Source organism: Mesocricetus auratus, unplaced genomic scaffold, assembly GCF_017639785.1.
Source record: "Mesocricetus auratus isolate SY011 unplaced genomic scaffold, BCM_Maur_2.0 Super-Scaffold_100020, whole genome shotgun sequence".
Lineage (NCBI taxonomy): Eukaryota > Metazoa > Chordata > Mammalia > Rodentia > Cricetidae > Mesocricetus > Mesocricetus auratus.
Window position 1 is genome coordinate 25,567,298 of NW_024429201.1, and position 11,344 is coordinate 25,578,641.

General features: G+C 41.6%; 1 protein-coding gene across 1 annotated transcript in view; it reads right to left on the reverse strand.

Annotated features, from left to right (window-relative positions):
* Homer1 (homer scaffold protein 1) overlaps positions 1 to 10,921 on the reverse strand; it is a 102,999-nt gene extending 92,078 nt beyond the window's left edge. The window contains exon 1 of the mRNA XM_005065653.4: positions 9,686 to 10,921. Coding sequence (XP_005065710.1) covers positions 9,686 to 9,690 — 5 coding nt within the window. The 5' untranslated portion in view covers positions 9,691 to 10,921. The remainder of the gene's footprint in view (positions 1 to 9,685) is intronic.
* Between the last annotated feature and the right edge of the window lie 423 nt (positions 10,922 to 11,344).

Consider the following 11,344-nt stretch of genomic DNA (forward strand, 5'->3'; position numbering starts at 1 on the left):
CTGAAGTGCCCAATAACTACAAGGAGAGTTAGCTTATAAAATTTTCAATTTAAAGTCAACAGTGGAAATATTATACCAAACCTGTATGATGATGATGTCAAAACTTTAAGTACTTCAATATTTCTAAAATATAATGCATTAAGCAGATTTAAATACAATAAAAGTAAAATGCAAGGTTTTCATCATCTTAAAGACAAGAAACATACATTTAAGGAACTCACCAAGAAGCAAGCTTGCACTAAATTTGAATTTTCTAGAAGAGCTATGAAGGATTAGACACAGCTTTCGAAAGCAAGTACTGAGCATCCATTTAGGTTCCCTGAACTAATGACAAGAGCTCCCGGCAGCTGCAAGATTCAACACATGCTCTACCATTTCACAGTTGTAGAACGTTCCATTAGTCAAATGTTCCTTTGGAGCTCTTTCTCCATAAGGATGGAGACAGCATTAATATTCTGATAACTGTCAACAGAATAATCCTTATATTTAAAACAGTTTTTGCTGGACAAGCAGGGCAACTACTTCTTTAGTTAATCTTGAAAATAATAATAAACTACATGAAAGATTTTATATGTAAAAGCTAAAACCGATACAAATGCCTATAAAATTATACATATGAACAGTTACTGACTGTAGTTGTATTGTACTATAGATATTAACATTGTTTAAATACTTTCACTCTTAAATCCAAAGAGAAAACATTAAAAGTTAAGTGTACTCATTTTAGAGAAACTGAACAACTTAGAAAGACTCAAAAACATTCTTTTCTTTTTTTGTATATGCAAACTACTTTATGCATGCTGTCCTAAAACATATACACTCTTGTACACTTTATTTATTTAATTACTTCATATGTTTGCCTGCATGCCTGTTTGTACACTACATGCATGCCTGGTGCCCAGAGGCCAGCAGAAAACATCAGATCCCCTAAACTGGAGTTATAGATAACTGTGAACTGCCTGCAGGTGTTGGGAATAGAACCCAGGTCCTCTTGGAAGAGCAGCCAGTGGGCTTTTTTTTTTTTTTTTTTTTTTTGGTTTTACAAGACAGGATTTCTCTGTATTGTTTTAGAGGCTGTCAGTCCAGCCCGGCCTCGAACTCACAGAGATCCGCCTGCCTCTGCCTCCCGAGTGCTGGGATTAAAGGCGTGCACCACCACCGCCCGGCTGCAGCCAGTGCTCTTAACCACTGAGCCATCTCTCCAGCTCCATTGTATACTTTTGCACCATGGCAAACTCCATCATCCTTGAAAATATTCTTTAGACTAGCTTCCTGCCACATTAAAAACCTGAAATTTCACCTATGGATTAAATACTGATTATTCAGAATACACTGTCATTAATATTCTATACTTTATCTTAGATTAACATTGAAATAGTAACGCATACACATATATTTAACGTTAACAAAATGCCAAATAAAAGAAATGAAAAGCCACAATTACAATTCTGTAGATTATTTATATTAAGCTAAATAGCTATGTAACCAAACTGCCTTCTAAATGTTTATAGCTATATCCTTAGATTAACACTGCTGTCCACCTTGGTCAGAGAAGCATCCTTTTTTACAATGGCTGACATTCAACCCAGAGACTCTTAACAGTTAAATGTGCAGCCCTAAACGGTAGATCCTCCCCTCCAAGACTCAGGGAACATTGAGGAAAGGGGAGCAGAAACAGTGTTGCGTGCTAGAAAGTGATTCACAAACTGTTCTTCTCAACTTCTCTGAGAACCCTTATTTCCAAAAATATTTACATTATTGTTTATAACAGCAAAATTACAGTTATGAAGTAGCAACAAAAATAATGTTATGGTTGGGGGTCAGCACAACATGAGGAACTATAAGAGTCGCAGCACTGGGAAGGTTGAGAAGCACTGTGCTTGAGAATAGAGGTCCTACAAAACGCCACTTTCTAGATATAACAAGGGCAATCTCAGTAAGAATAAACACACAGCAGCTATGTCTGCCTGCATGCTATACACACACACACACACACACACACACACACACACACACACACACACGACATGAAAACAGGAGGGAACTAGTTGGGAAGGGGGAGGCTGTCTATAAGAGAAGGAAGGATACTGGAAAGGGCAATGGGGTGAATATGTTCATAATTCATAATACATTGTATACATGCACAAACTTACCAAAGATTTAACAAAATAACAACTTGATTATCAGCAGAGAAGGTTAAAGGGGCCTCCTGAAAGATCCAGAACTATTCTTGTTTTTTTTAATCAGTGAAGACTTAAGAAAATTGGGTTAAAGGGTAATGAAAGTCTTCTCACTCAGGCTTTTTGTTTTTGTTTTGAGTAAAGGTTTCTCTGTGTAGCCCTGGGACTCACTCTATAGACCAGGCTGGCCTTGAACTCAGAGATCTCTCTCCTTAGTACAGGGACTAAAGCCATGTGCCATCACGCCTAGCTCTTCTCAGTTGAACCTACACAGTGATCCCTGGTAATATGAGTAGGTGGAGTCCTTACTAAGTGGTATGATGGAAGCTGGCAGGGGAGTTAAACAAACCACACACATTTCCATGCTAAAGGCCAAAAGAAGGATATTTCAACAACAGAGTAAGATAGGAAACAACACCATTTTACAAAAGAACACACAAAAAAGCAGCCCACAAAAAGCTAAAGGAATGGTAGGTTCAAAATAACTGCCCTAAGTTAAGGAATATGGGAGGACATGGATAACAATTTCTAAGCTGAGATGTTGAGATCTTTAAGAGTTAATTCAAGATTTACTAGTGATCATTACTGAGAGTCTAATAGGAGGATGAAAATTCCAAATTACAGAAATATCTTACAGAATAACCCTTAGGCTTCTCACAAATATGTAATAAAAACAGGAAAGAAATAAAAAGTTCTCAAGTAAACCTGAGGCATACTTAAGCACAAAAAAAATCTACCTATATAAAAAATAATTCCTGACATATTCAAACTACTAGAAACAGGCTTTTTCTGTATACTAAGAATGGGACTTAATTCACTCAAATCCTTTCAGCTAATTGTGCAAATGTGGTGCTGTGTTACAAACTCATCTGAATGGAGCACAATGCACTTTTACCTGTGAAAACACTTGTCAGTGCTAAGGCTGCCAGCGCTGTCTCCTTAAGGTTACAGTAGCGGAAGAACTGGATCCAGGACCTCAGCTTGCTGGGCAAGTTGCTCCACCACTGGGCTATACTCCCAGGACCTCTGCACACTATTTTATTAAGACTCAACAACTAAAGTCAGTATGGAACCAGGCGCAAGTCTTTCTACGATAGAGTCAAGGACGATCCCTTTTAGTCCTTTGGAGTGCAGCATGTGAACACATGGGTCCAGATACGCCATTAAACATAAGACATGGTAACAATGGTTTTAAACAACTCTGTACAGTGATGAAAACTGCACATTATCCATGATTCTAAAACACAGTTTTCGTTTGATTTTCACTTCCATTCTAATTCTTGCTTGGTAGTTTTACAAAAAGATGTCAATTCTTACAACCTTTCTGCCTTAACCCTTTCATTTCACAGATAATGTGGAGGAGCTCTTCATGCTTTATTGAATACTAAAAGAAAATATCCAGAGCTAGAGAGATGGTCCCATGGGTTAAAGGCTTGCCCAGCATCCCCAGGACCCACGTAAAAACAAGGTGGGTGGGATAACTCCAGAACTTGGGAGGGAAAAAGGAGACGGAATCCCTAAAGCAAGCTGGCTAGCAGACTAGCCAAAACCAAGGAGCTCCAGGTTCAGCAAGAGATCCTGTGGCACTCTTAGGTAGAGAGCTATCAGGAAAGACCCTGATACAACCTCAGGCCTCTACAAGTACACCACCACACAATTTTGTGAACCCAGACACACACCTTTCCTGAAGACATACAAACACACACACACACACACACACACACACACACACACACACACACACGTTCACTTTAAAAAAATTCCCCTAGGGCAGGGTTAATTTTATGACAATATTAGTTAATACAGAGGTTCTCAAAAGTTGGAAAAACTGCAAGGGTTAATCATATTATGAGGATAAAACACTGATTAGACATTTTCTAGATTTCATAAACAATTTTATTTTGTAATAAAAAATGAGGAAAAATGATCGGCCCACCTTAAAAAGAGAAAAGATAGTTAAGTATAAATGAAATTCAGTTTTATGCATTAAAAATTATTTTTGCTATACAAAAGCCATAATGGATTTAAGATTCATTATTGTAGTTTCTGGCAAGTATAAAAACAACATAAAAAAATAAAGTGAAAATGGAGGAAAAAGTCAAAATATTTAAAAGATATGCATGCCAATTACTCCATCCTCTTTTCTCAAAAATATATAAGAACCAAAACAAGGGTTAGTTCCCCCATCCCTTAGACACCTAGGAACACAAAATGGATCAACATGCTAGATTCACAATGAACAGGGAAGACTATCAGTAGGTATGAACTGTTAAATTGAGAACATAAATCCAAGCTGAGTGCCACAGCACACTCCCAGCACTCAAGGACTGAGGGTGAATGCTATGGACCACAGAGTTCAGGGCTGCCTGGGCTACATGATAATCTTCTGGCATGCAGGAGGAGACTGGAGAGGGGAAGGAAGAGAGGGAAAGAGGAAGGACAGAAGGAAGATGTTGGAGTGAGGAGAAAATGGGGTATATACTCTAAGATTTTTTGACCTAAAAGAAAGATTCTGGATACACAATTTTATGCATACACTGCTGACTGGGTTTTTGTTGTTGAGCTTTGTCTATACTCCTATATCATTCAGGAAGGGTTGAAGGTTTTATGGGGTGTGGAGTACACACCTGTAATGCCAGTACTCTGGGCTAGTCAATCTGAGCTACTTAGCAAGACCCTGTGTCTTCAGGAAAAAAAGATCTGAATTATTTTGTTTGTTTCATTCTCCATTCTTATTCACGGATTAAACATACTTAAAATTACCTTATTACATACAAGCTCTTCTGTAATTAACTTGAACACTTACAATACCTCAAAATCACTCAGTTAAAAAAAAATCTTTCTGACCTCCAGGAAAATCTTGTTTCTTCTACAAACATAATGCATCTTGTAAACTGCACTGTCACCACTAAGTACATAAGTCACAAATCATAAGATATTAAAAATAAGTAACACAAACAAAGGCCTATTTGACTGGACAGGTCCTAACCAAACATACTTAGGCTACCTAAAACAGTCACTTACACCTTATAGTAGGAACTGACGATTCCAGATAATACTAAATATTTGGGATTCCTGTTCTTCTATTCAGTTAGCAATATCCAACACAGAGAGAAAACTCAAACGGCAGAACAGAGATCTGATCTTTTGAACGTTAATGCCTTTTAATCTCGACTGTCAGTAACATAAGCCAACAAAATAAGTACAAGGGCAGTTCAGTATCCCCTGTTAACTCTAATTCATTCTTTCACAGTCCCCTCAGTACGATGAGTGCCTACTCTTCTTTGAGCACACCATGCAGTTTCTAACATTTCTACCCCTGTCCTTGAAAACTACTAGTTCTAAAGTCTGACTCTAATGGCCAACGACACACTTCTCAACCACTCCCTCTCCACGGTGGAACTTCCAAGAGACTGTCCAATTAATCACTTCCTTTACCCAGCAGAGTTCATTGTTTTAGCTTGGTGCTTCTATTGTTCCTATCATACCACCAAGAGCAATGCTTTTTCAAACTGCCAGTTGCTACCATGGGTTTGTTAAATCTAAGTAGTGGGTCTTCACTATCATCTCTTCTTGCAAATGAAATGAAATATAATTGAATAGAAAGTATCAAACTGCATCATATAAAGGATAGTATTTTGTGTCATTTTATCATTTAAATATGAGAATACTAGGTCACAGCATAAAAATGTATGCTTCCAGTGGGTATATTCTGCTTTTAAAATTGTCTGCTTTTTTTTTTTTATAGCAGACCCTTTCTATAGCCCAGGCTGGCCTCAAACTCCAGATCCTCCTGCCTCAGTTTTCCAAGGACTACATGTGTAGGGCATACCACATCATCTCTCTTAAGTTTTAAAAACTGGTCTACAGCATAACTGGTCTTTCACTGACTCTAACCTGGTGCTGGCTAAAGTTCTGGAGACTCACTCCTCTATATCCTAAGGAGTCCATGCAAACAAAGATTTTATTTATGCAGGGTTCTGTCAATCACTGTTCTACCTAAATGCTATCCAACTGGCCTACAAGGCCTACCTGTACTCACCTTTTAGCATTTACTATCATACCACCTGCTTCAAAGTCTTGTTCTCCCTCCTATAGTAGCAAATGTCCCCTCGTAAAAACATACTATGTGCATCTACAAACGCCCCCTTTACTGCTCTTTCATCATCTCCCATCTACTTTAACCACGATTCCCCAGTTCTAACCTAAGAGCTCCTTTAGGGAGAAGTACATTTCACTGACTGTTCAACACACTCAGCTGAGTACAAGCCACATAATTGTTGTTGAACATTTGGTAAAATTAACAAAGAACTAAGGACTTAAATTGTTAAGAATAGTAAGATGGTTGCCTTTACAAAGTGCACTCTGACTGTGAGTGGATTGACATTGCCACATTTTTGCTACCACCCCTGGAGCCTTAAGTAAAAATGGACTCAGTTCTCATCTGTCAGCAAAGAAGCAACTCGAGGTAACAATGTAGCAGCAGTCATTTCCATTCTTCAAGAGTTTAAGGCAAAAAGAAAAGGCTCAAAGTTTGCAAAGTCGGGTAGATACCAGAAAAACAAACAAAAATCTCATCATCCATTAGTAGGGAAGCCCCCACTTTGTACATAACTATCCCTTAATAGAGTCAGCATTACTAAACTAAGTAAAAACAAAAGGTAGCTCAAAATAACTGGCTGAAGTGACGTGATGTGGTTGCCTTGCAAGTGTTCTGGAAGAGCTCCAGACTCACTGAAGACATTATGATATGCTTGCTCCTGGGGGTGCACAACCTAACAGGTATTCCTCACTGAGACGCTCATGGGTTTCATCTTACATATACAATTGTTTATTTGTAAGACATACCTATTTTTACACAGCCATACTTGAGCTGACCTCATTCTAATTAAAAACAGTGCATGCAACTTTGACAGACTCTGCCAACTGCTGGTTTCAGCTGTTCTTTTCCTTTTCCACAGTTCATAAACTAGTATTACAAAAGTCATTTTTTTCCTGCCTAATCATTTATTTTAGTTTAAGAAAACAATTCCTTTACTCCTTAATCACACCTACAATTAAAGCTAATGTCAATCCTATTATAACTTAACATTCACCAAAAACCCATCTGTAGTATATAAACTTCCTTATCCATGTGAAATTTTGGATATTCGTCCAAGTACAGTAATTTAGAACTGCCTGGGAAAACTTTAAAGGTCATATAATATTAACTTATGTTTCAAAGAGGCCCAGATGGCTATGCTTACTCACTTACAAAGGGTAGAAACTTCTGCAAATGCCTTTGTGGTATGAATGACATTCTCTTCTATTTCCACCAATCCTTCATCTTTCAACAACACAGATAAACCAAGTTATCCTCAACAAGAAAGGGTTACATTCTCAAATATAGATTTGGGGGAAATAACAGTAAGCGCTCTTAACTGCTGAGCCATCTCTCCAGCCATTCTTTCTAGATCTCTCAATACTCAGCTATCATCACATTGGCCGTGGAGTTTTGGCACCTGAATTTTGGAGGGGTAAATTCAAATCATAGCACTCACCAGTCTCGACTCTATTACAGCCTTATTTTATATGTCATTTTTTAAATTTTATTTATTTTTTACATTTTAACTTCTGTGCATTATCAGTGTTTTGCCTGCATATATGTATGTGCACCACTTGCAATCGTAGCGCCTGTGGTGGTCAGAAAAGGGTATCAGATCCCTGGGAACTGGAGTTACAGAGGGTTGTGAACCCCTATGTGGGTGCTGAGAATTGAACCCAGATTCTCTGAAAGAGCTTTTCACCCCTGAGCCATCTCTCTAGCCTCTTAAAATATTTTTTAACAAAAGGCTAGTGAGTTGTTTATAGACAAATTATGCTAAGTGTCTAAATGTGTTTCATGTAAGTAGCTTAGATTCACATTTCAAACATTAGTCTCCTTTAGTATTAAATTAATCTCACTCTTCACTTGGTGAAACAGTAGACACTCATGTAATATAAGAGACGCAGAAAATTGATTCTCTTCCATGATGCTGCTGCAACTCCAGTCTGGAGAATGCAGCCTTCTCGATGAAAAACTGTCACTTGATTTTGTGTGTGGGTGAGTGCATGTAACACTCCAACATTACTTAAACAATGCATTTTAAACTGTGGAGCTGCATATAGTCACAGGAAGCCATACTTCAAAGGCTTCCAATATTAACATCTTTTAGTATTTTCTCATTTAAAAATTGATGCAATTAATTCAAAATATTTTCAAACACCATTATTTCCTAGCATTTAGAAGAAAAAAGCCAGCTAATGACTATTAAATGAGGGAATGAGGAAAAAAATTCATTTTTACAGGTTGGAAAACTTCTATACTCCTTATTTTACAGATAAGAATACAATCCATAAAGGTTAAATAATTTGCAGGTCACCAAGCTACTAGCAGCACCAGAAATAAAAGAAGGTATTTTAATTACATTTTTATCCTTGTCATTTAAGTATTAAACATAATTATCAACTCATAATTAATTTCTGAGGAAGGACTCCTGTGACACGTGTTCTACATTTTCAAAGTTGTATAAGCTAATAAACTTCAAATTTTAACTGCCAGGAGAAAAAGGAACTACTCGAGAACTTTAAAGAAAATTGTGTGCTGCTAATAAAGCATCACAATGAATCTCAGAATCCATCGCTCCAAACCTTGTCCCTCAACTACATATTTACCGCTGTTAATTCGACCATGGGAAGAATGCAGAGACAGCATCGACCATCCACTGAAGAAATGAACAGATCACCACTCACTCTGTTTCCAGCTTAAATAAAGAAGAGCTCCTAGCATTAGAACGAAAAGTTTGGAAAATGCACTCTTGGCTGGCTTATGACGAAGACATAAATCTGGCACTGCTGACACAAGCTAAAAGTCTAAGCTTAAAAGAGAAAACCAGAAAAAGTGACCAAGTTCCTTCAACCAAAAGCTTTCTCTCTCTAGCAACCACACTGTGGAAACCCCAACAGTGAGACACTGAGATTCTCATTTTCATGCCCAATAAACCAATGCTGTACATTTAGCTTCGGATGTTCAAGGATAAAACACAGGCACAGTGAGGGCGACAACTTACAAGGGATCAGTTTTAAGGACGGTAGTCTAACTAGTCATTACAATCGTCCCTTTGTGCAACTGATTATTTCTACAAAGTACTAGAAGAATGCAGCCCTTCTCTTTGAGCGATACCGGTCAACCAAAAGATGGCAAGATTTTGGTAACCTACACAGCGGTTTCATCAATTAAGAGGCTCAGGGTAGACTTAGTGCATTGTCTTCATACACATCATCAATAAGACTATAACTGAGTTACAAACAACATTACACGTTCTAATTAGGACCTCTGGCGTCGCTCTACAATAATACAAATATAATCTATTTTTTAAAGTAGTACCCTTTTAGCAAGAGGTAGAATTTAAAAACAGTCACCACCACCACTCGACTGCACACACGCACAAACAGGTTTGAAGCTGTGGTAAGCACAAAATCCTTACCCCATTTTGCCCAATGAAAACTTGCTCTGAAGTTTCTGCTCTTATGCTACAGAAATAACTTCCAAGGAATTTTCTCCGTCTGTTATTTTGCAGCTGCTTTTTCACCCCCGAGATCTTTTCCGGAGGTAATTCAACGATGCTGACAATTCAGTTAGTTCTTGTGGGTAAAAGGACTTCACTCGCGCTGATACCAAAGCGTTCAAACATTTGCTTATTTGGAATTTGAAAAGGTTGCGCGGAGAATATAGCACTCAACTATTCCACAAAATCAGTGTACGCGTAGGAAAACGCAAAACCCAGCTTCACCGAGTCTTATAAAAAACGAGTTCGCTGGTCATTTCGCTCACGTCGCCTCCAGGAGCCAGGGAACTCGGCCTTCTCTGGGCTAAGGCGGTGGGTTCAAATTTCACCACACCAGGTCCCTAGGGGTGGAGCGTGCAACCCAACGCGACGTGCACTTTAATAAAAATCCTACAGGCAGCAATGCCGCTGTCTGCCTTCGCTTACATTTAAAAAAAAAATTATATAGAAAAAATCTCGAAGTGCAAACCGCGGCCGCTCGCGATGTGCACGGCACACCACATTGGAATCTGTCCTTTGAATGTTCGTCCTCCTAAGACTCGGAGCGGAGAGGAGGTGGAGAGCAGGCAGAGAAGGCTGGGGAGGATCGATTCGTTCTCTCGAGGAGCATCAGCGGAGCCATTTCCAGGCTGGCGGCGAGCTGGGGGCGCAGCCGCCGCCGGGGAGCAGCGCAGGGGGCCCAAGCCCACCTCCCTCGGCTTCCCGGCCCCCGCCGAGCACAATGGAGCCCCGCTCGCTCGCGGCCGCCCCCTCTTCCCGCCTCTCCTCGCAGCACCGGCGGCCTCGGGCTCCAGGCGGCGGAGAATGAATGAATCAGAGAGAACCCAGCCCCGCTCGGTCCCCGGCACCCAGCCCCCAGCTCCCGGCGGCCGCGCGCTGAGGCGAGAGGCACGCGGCTCGTCCGAGGCACGGCAGCCGCGGCTCGTTCCCCCCACCCCGGCTCGTCTCTCCGGCTCCGTGCCGCCTCACATGCCCCGGGCCGCCGCTGCCTCCTCACACTCCCCTCAGCGGCAGCCTCCGCCGGCCCCGGGCGGCCTGGCACCCGTCGCTGCCTGCTCTGCCCTCACAGAGCGGCTCCCAAACGAGCGCAGCTGACGGCGCCGCTTCCCGGTCCGCGCCGCCGGCGTGAGGCGAGCACGGCAGCCGAGCGGGAGAGGGGAGGGGGCGGGGCGGGGCGGGGCGGAGAGCGCGGCCCTCCCGGCTCGAGGGGTGGAGCGCCGCCGCCGCCGCAGGCCGGCGGAGGAGGTGGGGCGCGGCGGAGGCGGGGCCCGGGCTCGGAGCTAGGAGGTAAGGGACCAGCCCGGAGGGGATTAGCCGGCCGGTCCGTCGGTCCGTCCCTTTTTCCTTCCCCTCCCCTAGCGGCCGGCGGCGGCGGGCGAGCGACGTGCTCGACTCCCGCGCTGACTCCGGGCCACCGCGGCCTCCTCCGCTCCGCACGCCGGGTGCTCTCGCTGTGTCTCCATCCTCCCCGCAGGAGGACCTTTAAATAGCAACGTCAGCGCGCTTCTCTCCGCACACACGTCACCCTCCGCTCACGTCACCCTGTGCGGGGGATGATGTCACGCGGCCGGAAGTACT